The sequence below is a fragment of the Dreissena polymorpha genome, chromosome 9, assembly GCF_020536995.1.
Source record: "Dreissena polymorpha isolate Duluth1 chromosome 9, UMN_Dpol_1.0, whole genome shotgun sequence".
NCBI lineage: Eukaryota > Metazoa > Mollusca > Bivalvia > Myida > Dreissenidae > Dreissena > Dreissena polymorpha.
In genome coordinates this window covers 68,712,704-68,731,274 of record NC_068363.1, presented here as the reverse complement: position 1 = coordinate 68,731,274, position 18,571 = coordinate 68,712,704, and the positions used below count along the sequence as shown (strand labels likewise).

General features: G+C 36.3%; 1 protein-coding gene across 1 annotated transcript in view; it reads right to left on the bottom strand.

Annotated features, from left to right (window-relative positions):
• LOC127844333 (Golgi apparatus protein 1-like) overlaps positions 1-18,571 on the bottom strand; it is a 56,886-nt gene that overhangs the window by 22,317 nt on the left and 15,998 nt on the right. The window contains exons 4-18 of the mRNA XM_052374441.1: positions 16,927-17,142; positions 14,909-15,157; positions 14,389-14,572; positions 13,286-13,557; positions 11,970-12,085; positions 10,750-10,851; positions 9,662-9,884; positions 8,260-8,418; positions 6,938-7,090; positions 6,377-6,490; positions 5,554-5,642; positions 4,180-4,294; positions 3,082-3,174; positions 2,003-2,074; positions 1,391-1,453 (exon numbers count right to left, since the gene is read on the bottom strand). Coding sequence (XP_052230401.1) covers positions 1,391-1,453; positions 2,003-2,074; positions 3,082-3,174; positions 4,180-4,294; positions 5,554-5,642; positions 6,377-6,490; positions 6,938-7,090; positions 8,260-8,418; positions 9,662-9,884; positions 10,750-10,851; positions 11,970-12,085; positions 13,286-13,557; positions 14,389-14,572; positions 14,909-15,157; positions 16,927-17,142 — 2,220 coding nt within the window. The remainder of the gene's footprint in view (positions 1-1,390; positions 1,454-2,002; positions 2,075-3,081; positions 3,175-4,179; positions 4,295-5,553; positions 5,643-6,376; positions 6,491-6,937; positions 7,091-8,259; positions 8,419-9,661; positions 9,885-10,749; positions 10,852-11,969; positions 12,086-13,285; positions 13,558-14,388; positions 14,573-14,908; positions 15,158-16,926; positions 17,143-18,571) is intronic.

Sequence of the window (18,571 nt, the reverse complement as noted above, 5' to 3'; positions counted from 1 at the left end):
CATGGCTTCAAGAACCCAAGTTTTCAAATGAGAACCTAGGTTTTCATGAGAAACTAGGCTCTCATTTGAAAACCTAGGTTCTCATGAGAACCGAGGTTCTCATCTGAAAACCTAGGTTCTCATGAGAACCTGTTCTAATGAAAAACCTAGTTTCTTGGGATTATGCGTCAAACTGCTTGCCATATCCTTGGTTCTGAGAACCTAGGTTCTCATGGAACCTAGGTTCTCATGAGAATCTAGGTTCTCTGAAAACCAAGGTTCTCTGAGAACCTAGGTTCTCATGAGAACCTTGGTTTTCAGAATTACGCGTCGAACGGCGTAAACTTGCTCGTTTGGAATACAGGACACATATTATGCAGGGCGCAGGATCAATGGGATTCACAAATGATTACACATGTGCTGGACAGAATGAAAACACGCCGTTAAGAACTTTATTTTCGCAGATATCTCAAGTTATTGGAATATGTTTGCAGAGTCTTTAGTGCATAAGTTTTTCTCTCAGTGTTGCCGATATCTTACAACTGAATAATACATTATTACACATTATCAATAGAGATAAAACTTTTATTTATACCATAATGATTGCTTACTATATCACAGACATACTTAAAATAGAAAACTGTAACGTACAGTCGTTAGAGGCCCGAACAAGGGAACTGAATATCTGAAACTCATTTAATGCTGTAACAATGTATTATGTAACTATTGATCTGAATTTGTTTCAATTTGTAGTCTCAAAATAATATTTACAATTAAAGATGTATTTCATAAACAGTTTAATTTTTTATTAACGTGTTCAGACCAATCTGGACCGATTACTTTACTAATTTCATTCCTCGAGAAGTTTCCTACAAGTTTCGTAGAATATTACTTAGCATTGTCTGAAAATTGTTCAAAAAATGTTCTTGGGGAGTAACATTCACTGTGTCACGTCTATTGCTTATCATTCTACACATATGACGCCAGCGTGTACTAAGCAATGGGAGACAACTGGAGGTTAATTATGGCAAGCAGTTCGACGCATAATCCCAAGAAACTAGGTTTCTCATGAGAAATGAGAAACCTAGTTTCTTGGGAGTATGCCTCAAACCGCTTGCCATAATTATAATATGATTTGCTGCCAATTGTGTGAACAGACATGAAATATCATAAGTTATTGTAGCATTGCCCAAACTGGTTCCCAGTACATAATTTAACACCACCAAAAATTTGCTTAAATTCATAAGCTTCTTACATAATATTTGACTCAAGCACAAGATAAATAGTTTTTTTTTCCCTATCCTTTGGGTCCAAATAGCGGCTCCATGTAAATCCAATTTTATCTCCACCTTATCCATTATATCCAATTTAACCGCCCCCCCCCCTCTGATGGGCATATATGCCTTGTTACCTTGATCATTTGTTTGCATGTCCTGAACAGTGAGAAGTCTGCATCTAAATTAACTTCATCCAGCTGAAACAAATTGTTGGGCATTAAACAGAGATTTGTGGAAGGAAATTATTGCAACGAAGCGTAACAACCAACGAGCTTAACAACCCTTGCGGCAAGATACATATTAATTATGGAACATTAAACTTCAACATCTAATACTGAATAATTACATGTATAGGTACATGATTCATGTTCACACCTAAAACAATTGTGTTCAACGTTGGTTTTGAAGGCAAGTTTATTGTATTAATCCTTTCCCACTATTAAGCAAAGTGGAACTGGCTATGTGCAAACAGCATAAAACCAAAACAGCCTGCGAGTAATGCGCAGTCTGTTCAGGTTTTATGCTGTTCGCTACTCATCAGTATCTAAGGGTTGTAAATGAAGCCTTTAAAATTTGAATCTATTAAGAAAGGTCTCTAAATAAATTTAATTTTCTGATGGACTCCAAATGCTTTAAAATACATACCGATATCTAAGAGATAAAGGCTTAATTAAAGACTTTGATCCTAAGCCTTGCCATATTTTCCTAAAATCAAAAAATGAATACTTTACAATTAATTTGGATACCTGACGTTTAAACACCTTCTTGTGGCACTCTGCTGACAGAGACTTCTTGTTTTCTCTCAGACATTCAGTGGCCTATAAAAGAAAGATAGTAATCAATCCTTCATTCCAATAGAACTTACATAGAGATTATGTGTCATTATTAGTATGAAATTACGTGTATATATCCATGTAAATAGGTTAGCAAATAGCTCATGCCATAAGAATCAAAAGTTGTTTGTAAAATATAAACTATTTTTAGTAATTGATATTTCTGTAAATAAATTTACTGTATTAACTGGACACTTGTTTACAATTGAATATGTAAGAACAAAGATAATGTGGGTTTCATAGATGATCCTTTCACAATTTCCAAACTTGAAACAACAAGAAATCATTTATGAAAAAAATGCGTACCTACTTTCCAATTACCAGTGAACCTGGGTAGGCCATGAGAAACAATCAACTGTTTAAGTTTGGCCCTGTTTTCAAGTTAAGCTTATATATAATTATCACTAGAATAGTTCTTGAGCTAATCAAATATATTATTATCACAAAGATCTGTATAACTTTGTAAATGTTAGGAGACAATCGTTTGACATAAACAAATACTCCAGATGATTAAAGGGCCATAAAACAACTTCAACAGATTTGAATTATTAGTGTATTTGACCTAGCTTGGGTTATTATCATACACACAAACATATATGATTTGGTGCAGATTGGATTAAAATTGCTGGACGTAGAGGGAAATACAAATGGTCTACAGACAAACTTAACAACTTAACAAAATCAGAAATGAAATTCCCATGTTGATGCCCTATTTCCCCAAGGGTGTGATTTAAGATTCACCTCAAGAGAAGAAAATGCCTTACCCCCCCCCCCCCCGCCCCCCCCCCCCCCAATGACAGGGTTAACTATACATTTTATTTGTAAATAGATTTAGCAAAGTCAATCTATTTGTACAGTTATTTTGACACTAAAAAGGAGGAAATCATGTGAAAGCAGGAGAAATCCCAGCCCTGTAACCACATTATGTCAGCATGACATAAAACAGACTCATTTTCATCCAAACATATTTCTGTAAAGTTCATGCTCCTTACTTGTCCATCATCATTATGATTTCCCTTGCAAAACTGTTTAAGGTCATCGCCACAAGCTTGCTTCAGTGCTGGATCTAAATTGATATTTTCACTCTGCAAAGAAGATAAAGTAATTTTAAATAATAATATTTACAAGATACTTTATTAAACAAGAGTATCCTTAGGATCCTTGAATGCTCAACCTGAGAACTGTAGCTCAATGGTTAAACCCATAGTATTAAACCACTCGAAATTTTAACCCAAGGGAGATGATTTGAACAAACTTTGACAACCCAAATATGATGTTACACACAACAAATGTTAAACCTCTGGGGCATGCAGTCTTTTTTTAAAAAGTTTTAAATATTAATACACTACTTCTGACCCATGATCTAATTAATCTGCAAACCAGAATCATTTAAAATATTTTCATGTAAGACCACCCAAGAAACATTTTTGTAAAGTTTCTTTAAATTCTGCCCAAGAGTCTTGGAGCCATTTGAAAAAAGTTGACCCACACTTGTTAATGACGATGAACAAACCTAACAGTATTCAAATACATTATACAAATACTCTCTGAATGTTCTTTTTTATGTATTGAATGGCATTTTGTAACATAGATAAATTATGGAAATAAGCTACAGACAGTGCATGGCCTCAATGAAAAGCTTGATTAACACAAACTTGCCAATCAGCAAAACTGTGCACATTCTACCACTTTATGTTACATGATAACAGTTCATAAGATAAAACAAAAGCTATGTCATGCAAATATGCGTCTTATGCCATTTGCGATCAGCCTAGCTCAAGACTAGCCTGCCCATTAACACAGTCTGGTCAGGAGCTATGGTATCTACTAATAAGACTGCAAAATCTTGCATGACTTTATAGCGGACATGGCAGCCTTTGACCAGACTGCAGAGTTGCACAGGTTGGTCTGAAGCAATACTGGCCACATATGGCACAAGACATATGTTTACAAGACTGGGGTCACATATGACCAAGACACATTTTTACAAGATACGGGTCACATATGGCACCAGACACATGTTCACAAGACACAGGTCACTTATGGCATCAGACACATGTTCACAAGACACGGGTCACATGTAAGCATACCATTTGCAGCAGGTCAATCTTCAGTACCTCCCGGCAATCTTGACTGATATTGTGCGTCTGTTCTAATAGGATATTGTTGCGAACAATCTCACTAAGGCAGGATACCACGTCCGCCCTGTTTGTAGGTAGTAAAGGGTATCAATATTTGTCCAAAGTCTATGCATTTAATTAACAAATCTGCGTACAAAACCGTAAAGGCACAAGAAGATAAAGATTGCTATTGGTTGCACATGTCTAATTACTAAAAGCTCTCAATTCAACTTGTGCCATTTTTTTTGCAAATTTCAATGTCTATTATGTGTAACATATGACATAACAATACTATTGTCAAGCAATACAAGTCCCCTACCGGCCCCACCATTGTCAGAAATATATATTTTTGTTTTTATATTTGTTGCCATAGCAACCAGAATTGTTGACGTAGGAACAAAATGAAATGACGTGCATAATGTCCATATTGCCATCTATCCATGTTTGACGTTTCATGATAAAATATTAAGAACTTTTCAAGTTATCGCAGGATCCAGAAAAGTGTGACAGACTGACTGACTGACGGACACACAGAGCGCAAACCATAAGTCCCCTCCGGTGAAACCGGTAGGGGACTATAAAAGGAAATTTTATTAATGTAATATAAGTTATAAAACTTAATCTCTTATGAATGTCTAATATTGATTCTACAGGAAAACTCACATTTTTCAATATGGCTAGTAATCAATAAAGAACAAGAGATTGCCAAGCTATATGGTCCCCTACCGGTGAAACTCCACCATTGCCAGATTTTTTTTATTTATTTGCTGCCATAGCAACCAGAATTCCTGACATAGGAACAAAATGAAATGACATGCATAATCTCCATATTGCGATCTATCCATGTTTAAAGTTTCATGACAAAATATGAAGAACTTTTAAAGTTATCACAGGATCCAGAAAAGTGTGACGGACTGACGGACAGAGCGCAAACCATAAGTCCCCTTATTGGGTTTCACCGGTAGGGGACAATAATCTAAGTCAGTTAGGATTAAACAAAACAAGAGATGTGTTTGTCAGAAACACAATGCCCCCTATTTTTCCGCTATATATTGGACCTTTGACCTTGACAGATGACCTTGACTTTTCCCTACTCAAAATGTTCAGCTTCATGAGATACACATTCATGCCAAATATCAAGTTGCTATCTTCAATAATGGACAAGTTATTGCAAAACTTTATCCAAGGTTAAAGTTTTGGGACACACACATACAATGAATGAATGACAGACAGACAGACAGGTCAAAAACAACATGCCTCCGATCTTTCGATCCGAGGACATAAAAACTGTAACTTATGATTTAAGAGCACAAAATAACAATTGATTTTATTTGAAATACATACTTTGTTTTGCTGGTTCTACAGTGCTCTAGAACATCTTTCTTGCACGCTTCTCGGAACTTGTGAGAAAATGTGTAGTCCTTCATTTGGATCTGCACACATAAACAACAATAATATAATGTGGATATTTACTTAAATGATAACTCTTTTCTAAAAGGCCTTTTAAAATGTGACCATACCGATAGGTCCCACCCTGACCCTTCCGAGCTCCGACATGCCCTTATGATTTGATAACCTTATTGTACAGCACATTGTACTAGTAGTTTATAAAATTATATAAATTTACACAACTTGTTTTATTATGAATTATAAAAACAATGGCTTCAAAGAAAAAGTAAAAGAAAGATACATGTATAACACGTTATTTAAATTATGCCTGAGGGATAATACAAAAGCATAAGCTTAAATGCCCTTTTAATGAAAGGCCACACTGCCATTGTCAAATCCTGGCTGAAGCACTGAATAAAACATGTTTGGTGAAGATAAGATGAAAACAACTTGAATTAGAGAGCGGACACTTAATACGAACCAACCGACAGACCAACAGACAGACCGACAGACAGACAGACAGACAGACAGACAGACAGACAGACAAGCTCACTCCTATATACCCCCCTAAACTTCGTTTGTGGGGGTATAATAATGTAAATGCAAAGCCTTAAACTTATAATCATACTATGATAAGTAAACAGTAATTCTATGAGACAGAAATAAATCACAAACAAAAATTATTAGCATCTATGCACTGCATTGTTCAGGTACTGTACTATCTCCTTTAAATAACACATAAAACTAAAGAAACAAGCAAGATTTATGTAATACTCACAATCTGATGGTGTTCTATTCCAGCCTTGCATTTTGAGTTCATATCTCTGTGATTCTTGTTCTCAATTAGGCAGTTCATAACATTGGAGGCATCTGCGTTGTTGTCTAAAATGCCCTAAAAGTAAATACAGAACTAAATAATGAATATCAAACAACTGTAACAATAAATATTTCGTTTTCATTGAACATGTTTAGATATAAAGTTAAATTAATTATAACCATTACATTGTAAATAATAAATCTATGTTGTCTACTGATAAGTGAAACAAGGGCGCAAACAATAAGAGTTCTTGGCACATTTATAAAAACAGTATCTGCTGTTCCACAGGAATGTGACCATAAAATAAATTAGTCCAAGGCCCATAACTTCGTCAAAAATTGATGGACCAGAACGAAACCCACACTTCATCTGTAAGTCATGTAGGCAGACTCACATACCAAAAACCTGCTCAATATCTTAAAGAGTTGTGTAAAAAACTTCGAGAAAATGGAATGCCTGACAAACTGCTATAAGCTACCCTACTGGGGGCATCAAAACTTGTTGTCATAAACACATTCTTACTTCACAGAAGCTTTTGATCATTGGAGTGCAAGCCTTCATGAGAATCGTGTCCAGATCGAGGTCTTCGTCCTCATCACGGATGAACTTACGAACTTCAGCTTTGCATTTTTTATCGTCAATATCTTCATACTTATCTTGAAGACATTTCAGTTTCTGGAAAAAAAACGTAAACAGTTAGTAAAAGCTGCAGGAAAAAACAAGCAGAGAAGACAAGATGCTGCGTTTGATAAACGCATATTTCCACAGTGGAAGCTGGGTTTGTACTGATTGATGAGCCAGTTTAATAAGTCTATGTCCAAAAGTAGGCCGCAGTCAATGTCAGAATAAGGTCATGTGATGTGGGTGTGTTTAATGTGTTAATAGACAGCATACATGGAAGTATCAAAGATTTTCAACAAAATGTTTAAATGTTAGACATAATGCGCTATTTTAAGTGAACACATTTAGACATTCTGAATTAGACTAAGTTTAAAAGTGTGTCAATGTAAAGGTCGAGTAGCATGGATGTTAGACAAAATGCATCATTTTCGGTTCACCATGAATTGAGAAAGCCTGAATTAGTCTTTGTCAAAAAGTAAGTCAATGTCAAGGTCCAATAAAGGTCATGTGGGTGTGTTAAGACTGTTCATAATTAAAACCCATGAATGTATCAATGCTTTGTTTCCAGCTAGCTATATTGATTTAAGACCAAACACTTCATTTTTTGGTTAACTAAGCATTTGAACCTTATGAATTATTTATTTTCCAAAAGAAGATCAATATTGAGATCAAAATAATGTCAGGTGATATGGGTGTGTTGAGATTGCCCCAATCGAACAGCCATGCATGTTTCAAAGCTTAGTAGACAAAGGTATAGAAGAAATACCAAATGTGTCATCAAGCGTTTAGCTGGTACAGACAGATTTAATAAAGGACAGGCATACGGCTATATGCCTCTAGGAACAAGAGATTGCCAAGCAATATGGTTCCCTACCGGTGAAACTCCACCATTGTCAGCATTGTTTATTTTTTTATATTTTTGCCATAGCAACCATAATTATTGACATAGGAACAAATTGAAATGACGTGCATAATCTTCATATTGCCATCTATCCAAATGTGAAGTTTCATGAAAAAATATGAAGAACTTTTAAAGTTATCGCAGGATCCAAAAAAGTGTGACAGACAGACTGACTGACAGACTGACAGAGCGCAAACAATAAGTCCCCTCCAGTTTCATCGGTAGGGGACAATAAGGAGATGCTGGGACAAATAAATTGCTTCTCCAGGCAAGTGTTATATGAAGAATGGCACATTATAGCACAATTCAACTTTGCCCCTACCTTCCCCTGGCCATAATGTTCAAGGTCAGAGCACAACACTGCAAGATCAGTTAGACACTTTGCCTCCAGACTTGGTTCGAGGTCGATACTTTTGGCACGATGTCGCATCACTCGTCTCACTTCCTGTTCACATTGCCTGCTGAGTGGGTTTGGGAGTTCCTGAAATTATCATCAAAACTTATTATGAGATATTCATCCAATCTCAGTGGGCATGTGTACTTAAGATAGTGGTGTCAGCCTCATGGGTGAGGTAATTGAAAGACTTGAATTTCAATGGACTTTGCATGAACATTTAAGACAAAAAGAACAAAATTGGCTAAAGGACACATCTTGTAAAAGTTATCATTTCATATGAGTGTTTGTTGGAATATGATATGTTTTATAATTCCCTAGCAAATGGTCAATTAAGCAATCTTTAACTTGAATACTACTCGGGGTTTTAGATTTATTTTACACCAAAGAACAGAGTTTTTTTTAATTTTTATACTAAGAACTGAAGAAATAAAACCATCCCACAGCTAAACAAGCTTACAGTCTAAGGTATACAGTGGTTTCATTTAGCCCAGGGAAGCATGTACCGTGTCCCTGCTATTTTGACCAAAATATTTAACAACTCCAGGATTCCTCCTGAAACGTATGTAATAAGCAGGCCTTATGGTCCTAGGTCACTCGTTCCAAACAAGAAACTAAACGTTTATGTGTAGATTTGGGGATATTTGTGTAATATCTGTAGTTTTTATCTTAATTTCTTACTATGTATGACAAAGAATTAATGTGGTATAAAGCATTATTAGAAGAAATTAAACAATTTTCTATATTCATATTTAAATTAAAAACAAGAGATGTGTTTGTCAGAAACACAATGCCCCCTATTGCGACGCTTTGAAGCCATATATTTGACCTTTGACCTTGAAGAATGACCTTTCACCACTAAAAATGTGCAGCTCCATGAGATACACATGCATGCCAAATATCAAGTTGCTATCTTAAATATTGCACAAGTTATGACCAAGGTTAAAGTTTTGATGCTGCTATGAAGCCATTTATTTGACCTTTGACCTTGAAGGATGACCTTGAGCTTTCATAACTCAAAATGTACAGCTCCGTGAGATACACTTGATTGCCAAATATCAAGTTGCTATCTGCAATAATGCAAAAGTTATTGCAAAACTTTAACCAAGGTTAAAGTTTTGGGACACACAAAATGAATAAATAAATGACAGACAGACAGACAGGCAAAAAACAATATGCCCCCCGATCTTTCAATCCGGAGGCATAAAAAGTAAACCCTTTAGTAGCACCAATTTAGACCTCGGGGCATGATTTCAACGATGTAATTAGAGAACCACCTTTAAATGTCTCCTGCTAATTATTAAACCACCTGACCCTTAAAACAACATACGTCAGGCTTAAACTCTTCCTCATCATCATCATTGTCATCGTGGTCCATCATGGCCTGCTTGTGTTCCTGGAGCTTGTTTGGCAGATGACGGTACAGACATGGGAACACATCTGGATCGGTCTCTGCAGTTGCTTTGTTACCCTTATTTGCCCACCAGTCATTAGGGGCCTTGCACAAATTAACGGCATCCTCATGACACTGCTTGTACAGGTCAGCATCCAGTCTGAAATCACAAGGCAGCGATTTGTTTCATTTTTTTATTATGCATCAGTAAAAGAAACTTTCCCAATTGAGGGAAAATTACACAATACAAGTTTACAAATATTAAAATGGATTTGTGCAGATAACACGGCCGTTAATCACGGGCGCCACCTCTTTTTTGAGATGCATTAATAATGAGCAAATGCTACTTCTGAAGTGGCGCTCAGGCTCAGATGTTTTAAATTTTACTGATAATTTTACAGGGTGATTGGGTTTTATGGGTTCTTTTACATATTTCACATTATTTTAAACAAGAGCTGTGTTTGTGAAACACAATGCCCCCAACTGCACTTTGAAGCAGCACGGCAGCTATATTAGAAACAAGGTTATATTTTGAATGTAAAGGTCAGTGACCTTGACCATTGACCTAGTTAACTCAAACCATGTTTGATTGTAGATCTCAATGAGATGCATGCACATGTGATGTTTAAAGAACATAGACCTAAGAGTTTCCATTTTATGTACAAGGTTAAAGTTTTGGGACAGACACACACACACAATAACGGATAGGCAGACAGACAGGCCAAAAACAATATACCCGCTGATCATTCCATCTGGGGCATAAAAATCGACCAATGAAGTGCAATTCAGCGAAGAGAAATTCATCCAAATATGTACAAAAAAAGTACAAAAACACTCCATGGTCACAACTTATTTTATGTTTCAATTTAATTAATTGCTTAACTTACCTGATGCAATAAATGCCAACTAAGGACCAACCATCAAAGTGACTCTATCATAACCCCTCCAAAATCATGTTTGCAGGGTTATACAAATATTTAAAACACAGACATATTTATTTTTACAACACAAAGTGTGAACACTACCTGAAGTCCCTGACAATGAAGTACTGTATTTCAATGAGTTTGTCCTCACACGGCTCAGTCATGTCATCAGCATCAATGTTCTCAATCAGGCAGTTCATAAGTCTGAATATAAAAATAGGCCTCCATCTGTGAAAAGTGGTTTAATGCATGTGCGTATAGAATCGTCTCAGAATCAGGGACAACACTTTACGCTTTTATTGTATTCATTTTAAAAAGTATCTTCTTAGCAAAGATCCAGTTTAGACGGAAAGTGTTGTCCCAGAATAGCCTGTGCGGACTGCACAGGCTAATCTGGGACGACACTTAACTCACATGCATAAAACCCCTTTTTCACAGAGCATGGCTCAAATAATTGCTTGATTTTTAATCAAATAATATATAACACAGTACTCAATAGGGTGGCTTGCTTATGTCCGATCCCTTTGGTACATACTCTTCATTTTCTTATATACAAGGATAGGTCATGAAAATGTTGTTTGGAACATATTTTGAAACAGCTTTGTGGTCAACCCTTGTGGAGACTTTGAACCCAACACAACACTTACACAACAGTTAATAGCAAACAATTCATAATAGGGATATTCAATCATATATAAAGAATGCTTAAGAAAATAATAATATATACTAAGAAAAAAATTGTTAAATGCATTTCAGCCAAACAATAAAACGAACAAAAACTTATATAACAGTTCAGTTTTAATTTTACTTATAGTTATGACATGTGTAATGACTTAAATGTTTCATGTAAGAACAAGTACAAGGTAGACTGACACAATCATTGCGTTTTTTCACCATAACAGCTTGCAGGATATGATGGAGCACACCAAATATAAAACATCATAAGGGGGCATAAAAATCTTTAAGATCATTCAGTGTTTGCAAAAAATAAAAAACACAACTGGGCTTAACAAATATATATTAACCCATTCCCACTCAGAGGCAAAGTGAAAATGGCTATGTGCAAACAGCCTTAAACCAAAACAGCCTGCGAGTAACTTGCAGTCTGTTCAGGATTTATGCCATTTGCTGCTCATCAGTATCTATGGGTTGGAAGCCTTTAAAACTGGAATTTAGTAATAAAGGAATGAATTGAATGTAACTTTCTAAAGGACTATAAATGCGTTAAAATACGTATTTAAGAGTTAAAGAGTGAAATTTGTTGTAATAATGTACCCGAAATGCAATACAAATGCCCAATCTAGTCCTCTGAAATGACCTACTCTGTACGGATTTTCCCTTTGCATTCTCCATTGATCATCTTGCTGCATGCTGTCATCAACACACCATCAACACTAGCATCCTCCGCAACATCTGCTTCCTTCAGTAAATCTTCCAACTTAAATATACACGTTGGGGCATAAATCATAATGCGGCAGAAACATGAAATATGTACTGCATAATTATGTTTGTTTCCTTGTTTTGTTGACTTTTGTGCAGTATTTCAGTCATATAACAGGGCTTGGTTCTCCAAATCACACTTTACCTGGGTGAGCTGGTTAACCAGTATACTCAGTGCACAAACTTAAGTAACAGGGCTTGGTTCTCCAAATCACACTTTACCTGGGTTAGCTGGTTAACCAGTATACCCAGTACACAAACTTAAGTAACTGACAACTGCCCTACTTGAATCAGAGGGATGGGAAAATATCAGCGGAAAGGACTTCATAAACAATCCCCACACACATTTTGTTGCAAGGCTGAGGACCAATTTATGGTTCACTGTTCTAGCAAGCTAGCCTGCCAACTGCATTATCATACATAAGGGCTCTGTGAAAAGGGGTTTAATGCATGTGTGTAAAGTGTCGTCCCACATTAGCCAGTGCAGTTCACACAGGCTAATCAGGAACACCACTTTCCGCATTTATGATATTTTACCTCTAAAGTAAGTCTCTTCTAAAAAATCTAGTGTAGGCAAAAAGTGTCGTCCCTGATTAGCACGTACAGACTGCGCAGGCTAATCTGGGATGATTCTTTACGCAGGTGCATTAAACCCCCTTTTCACAGAGCGCAGCTCATACAGTTGAACACTTTGATTTCAAACTTTGTATATTGTAAGGTACAACTGATGTCTTCTAGTATTTTCTATTGATAATTTGTTTGTTTTTCATAATTAAAAGTAAAATCAAATTTCTTTCAATTGTACTTATAAGTATTTCCAATGTAAAATGCAGTTCTTTGAACATATTTAACACTCATTTCACTATCGTAAATGCATTGTTGCCTTCTTAATTGAGACCTGCTTTTTTTCACGGACATACCCCACTCGCTCATTAATTGTGACAATTTTCACAAACTGCATACATTTCTGAAATGTTCCATAGACTTTGAAATAATAATGTTCGAATGTATGTATGTACATGTACACTCACTATGTGTGCCCCAGACATGACACCAGAATCTAAGAACAGTATTTTTTAAACATGTATTTATATGAAGAAAAAGCATAATTCAACACAAACGTATACACTTTCAATGACAATTTTACAGACACTACAACTCTGACTATTTTTTATACATCATTAAAGAGTATACTTACTGCTGCTTTGCATTCAGGTCTGAAATCTTCTCTAGGATCCTTAGCGTGAGGATGATCTTTCTGATTCTTCCTATCCCTCTCCCTGGGGTTGGCCATTTGCATGAGACAGTGAATGGTGCCGCCCTGTTCATCCAAGCCTGCCTGCGTACGACAAAACTTGTCAATCTCGAGGCCACAGTTGGAAACAATCTCTGGTGTTATCTGATAGTCCTCCATCAAAGATTTCCTGAGCAAGCTCATCTGTGTCATACATTCTCCTGCTGGCTTGAAGCCTGAAATTGCAAGGAATTAAAAAAAATCATCACACATTAACATATTTTTTGTTCTGCTTATATGGCTCTGTCTTTCTCATCTGTACTAAATGCCAAATATGCATACCAGAATTGTTCTCAATTCAAGTTGTGAAATTTCACTAAGATTCCTGTCTGCAAAACTGGAAGTATGTTGCCTAGAATTCCATTGGAATTGTTATCATTATTTTAAAACGACCATTGACCTTGACCTATCAGCTCAGGACCCAGATATTGTGTGCAACACATTATCTCCATAGTATACACATGCTTTGTATATTATTTTAAACCTTTACCACTTAGATAAGTATTTTTACGCATTTGTAGTCGCTTAGAAAGTCAAAGACCTTTCTTACTAGATTCAAGTTTTAAAGGCTTCATTTCCAATCCTTAGATACTGATCAGCAGCAAACAGCATAAAGCCTGAACAGACTGCGAGTTACAAGGCTGGGAGCTAAGAAGACCAACAGGCTCTGATTCCTTGAATATTCTGAAGTCGGTTTAAACAGGATCAGATTTATGCTTTTTTAATATGCAACAAAAACAAATTCTTCATATAACTCCTTAAAATATGCAACGTAAGCAAATTAATCATAAAACCGACTTAATAAATATTCAGAAATTATGGCCAGAAGAACAGAGTCTGTCTAGAAGTAATGAAAACCGTCATTAATAGCCTGTTCAGAACTTAACTGTCACAGGACAGCTACCATCACCTGCCAAGACTAGAACTGGTCACAGTCTTTCAGGTGTGTACAGGGCACAATAGACTAAACAAACTAAAGAATCAACAATTTTGTCAGCCTGAAATACCTTGCTTCAAACCGTTCTCCAGACAAAGGAGGATAGTGGAGCGTTGAGCATGACCCCCAGCTGTGTCCATTCCAGCGATACATTTGTTCTTGATGATATCAGCATGACATGCATCGTAGAACGATTTCTCCACTTTGACATCTTCTGCAATTAGTTTCTGGCGCACTTGGAGTAGGTCCTTACACTGGAAATAGTTTTATTTAAAGACCTTGTTAAGCCTTAAAATGAGTTCAGATTTAAGTTCATTAGTTTATTTGAGATGATCTTACCTTACAAGTTTTGAGGCTTGAGCAACAATTTAAACCATTAAAAGAACTTTTTCACTAGTTTAACTTCTGTCTTAACTAAATCTTGGACTCTAAAATAATTTGACAGGTATGACGAGTCCAACTGAGATAAATGAAGGTGTTGGCAAACACTTTTCTCTAAAAATCATTAAAAAGTATTGTCAAAACCTTCATACACAAACATGAATATTAAGCACTATTTCAGAAACAAATCTGCAAAAACACATTAATACCTTTGAAGGCATCTCAGGATGCATTTTGTTTTTAAACAGGCATTCAAACACTTTTCCGTTCCCAGAATGCACTTGACCACAGAACATCTCCCTTGCGTCACGACACGCATAGTACAGTGAGCGATCCATGTGGTAATCGTCTGACTGCAACTCAGCAACTCGTAGGACTTGCTTTCGACACTCTGGGTTCTTCAGCATGCCAATTTGCCTTGCTAAGCAAAGTATAGTCTTCCCTTGAGAATGCATTTTCTGAAAGCAAATGTCTAGCTATAGCAACAATGTTGAAAATTGTAATTTTACGAACTTAAAACCTCAACTATGAGGATAAAATATCAAACAGGCAATCCTAATAAACACCATTTCTATGCTGTTCCCTATACAATTAAATTGATCATCAATCTGAGCTAAGGTTATCAAACTGTTATGTTTAAAGAGGTTTTATGATGATTGAAAACTGTTAACTGGACATTAAGAGTTGACATTGACTAAAAACTTAACAAGGCCAGAGTTATATGAGCCAACTCATGCGAAAATGGGCCTTGGAACATATGCGCACATGGTTGCCCCAGATATGGCTCAGGTCCGTACACTCTGATGAGGATACATAACGTCAGCTGATGATACTATGAAACTTGCTGTGATTTTTATAGCAGACATGGTAGCTCCTGGCCAGCCTAAAAGAATGTGCATTAAGGTTGGAGCTAAGCTGGCCACATTTGACATGATACTCATTTAGGCATGGAATGGGTCATATTAATACCCATTAAGCCATGGAATCGGTCATATTAATACCATTTAGGCATGGAATGGGTAATCCATATTGATACTCATTTAGGCATGGAATGGGTCATATAAATACCCATTAAGCCATGGAATGGGTCATATTAATACCATTTAGGCATGGAATGGGTAATCCATATAAATACTCATTTAGGCATGGACTGGGTCATATTAATACTCATTTAGGCATGGACTGGGTCATATTAATACTCATTTAGGCATGGAATGGGTCATATTAATTCCCATTAAGCCATGGAATGGGTCATATTAATACCATTTAGGCATGGAATGGGTCATATTAATACTTATTTAGGCATGGACTGGGTCATATTAATACTCATTTAGGCATGGACTGGGTCATATTAATACCCATTTAGGCATGGACTTGGTCATATTAATACCAATTTAGGCATGGACTGGGTCATATTAATACTCATTTAGGCATGGACTGGGTCATATTAATACTCATTTAGGCATGGACTGTGTCATATTAATACCATTTAGGCATGGACTGGGTCATAGTAATACTCATTTAGGCATGGACTGGGTCATATTAATACTCATTTAGGCATGGACTGGGTCATATTAATACTCATTTAGGCATGAACTGGGTAATATTAATACTCATTTAGGCATGGACTGGGTCATATTAATACTCATTTAGGCATGGACTGGGTCATATTAATACCCATTTAGGCATGGACTGGGTCATATTAATACTCATTTAGGCATAGACTGGGTCATATTAATAATCATTTACGCATGGCCTGGGTCATATTAATACCCATTTAGGCATGGGCCGGGTCATATTAATACCCATTTAGGCATGGACTGGGTCATATTAATACTCATTTAGGCATGGACTGGGTCATATTAATACTCATTTAGGCATGGACTGGGTCATATTAATACCCATTTAGGCATGGACTGGGTCATATTAATACCCATTTAGGCATGGACTGGGTCATATTAATACCCATTTAGGCATTGAATGGTTCATATAAAGGATCAACAGATGTGCAGATTCTAAAGTGATTTGATAAAATATCAAACTTCAAAAGGATATCATGGTCGGAAACATGAGATATTAAAGCAGCCGCAACAAACATTTGAACAAAGAAAAGTTGAGATTGGATGAAAAAATAGTGACTTTTGTTTAATTCCATGAATAGGTTTGTGCGATTAACTACTACGGGAATCAGCAAATCATATATCCTTTTTTAATATAAAAGACTTACATCGGAGTCATTGTCCAATCTTCCACACTTGAAGCTGTTGATATCATCTTTACAGTTTTCCATAAAATGCCAGACCAGCTGGTAATCTCCAAAGACAATGTTTGCCATCTTGGTAAGGAAGCGATGGCAGCCGGGATCTGTGACATTGTCCATGACCTCAATCAGGCAGGGGATACGCTGCCCAACACCTGCGGGCAGGGCATGGCACTCAGGGTTCTAAAACACATCCATTTCTCACTGAAGTATTTGTGTGACAAGATGTTGAAGTGAAGGGACAGTGCTATTTCTAACCTGACATAGACTTTCACTACTTTTACAATCATGAAAAACCACCCCGAAGAACTCAAAGTTAGTTGAAACAAAGGAAATGTTACACTGAGAAGCAGGGAAACTGTGCATGCTGGTTGAAAAATTTACTCATGCCTGGCTTGCCTGCTCGCAAACATTTTGACAAGTCAGCTGGTACAGAAACAATTGGGAAAAAATAGGGAGAAAAATCATGAAATCGGGAAAATTTGCATTGTGAAATCTTCAAATTGGGAATTATGAGTCTTATAAAATTCTTGGTATAAATTGTACAAACCACTTCAAATATGCAATAATATGCATTTTGGCTTGAAATGTTCAGTTTCAGAGCTCATTTTATATGACCACTTGCAGATAAATTATTTTTTGAACGAAATTGAAGAAATGTTTCTTTCTTTTGGGACAAATTTAAGACAGCAATTGGGAATTTTGGAGTTTTTTTCTCAATTGGGAAAGTACCTTTTTTGTAATTTACAGCTACTTTATAAAGGAGGAAAAAATCGCTGCAAGTACTAGCCAATGATAATCAGTTTAAAAAATTTAGCTTCTGATTAAATCTATTTGGCTTCAGTTTTTCTTTACATAAGAGTGCCAAACGCCCATGGTTGGTCACCTGAGACTTTGGGGGACTGATCTGTTCTGAGCAGCTTATGTGGTGTTTCCGAAACCACTTTCAAATTTTGAAGAGATATTTGTACTGGGGAGGCCCAGTTTTGACCACAGCAAAACAAATTTGTTAGAGGACCACCAACACATGACAAATATCAAACTTGTGAACGTTGAGGTTTAAGAGGAGATAAGAGAAAGAAGTTACTACCCTCAATTTCAACCACAAGAACATGATTTGAAAAAAATTGTTAGAAGACCAACATAAGATGTACATCCCAAATACCAAACCTCTGTGCCATGTGATTTCAAAGGAGAAGACCTTTATAGTTTTTATTATACATGTACACATAATATGGCTTCAAGTAACCCCAAGAGCGAGCCAGTTTGACCCAAAGGGCATGATTTGCAGAAACTTTGTAAAGAACCACCTTAAAATTCTACATGCCAAATACCAAACTTCTGTGCCAATGGTTTCAAAAGAGAAGGTTTTTTATGTTTTGTCAATATACACAAAAGGGAAATAAGTTAAAACCAGAGTGGGTCCATGTTTCATTTAATAGAATGATCTGAACAAACATTGTATAATGCCAAATACATGTATTACACCTCTGAGCTTCATCTGTTTATAGAAGATTGTTTTAGTCATTTTTCTATAAAAGTACTTGCTATAATAGTCTTTATAAGGCATGTGGCGACTGAGTTGTCACCATTTTGTACCCCATGTCATGAC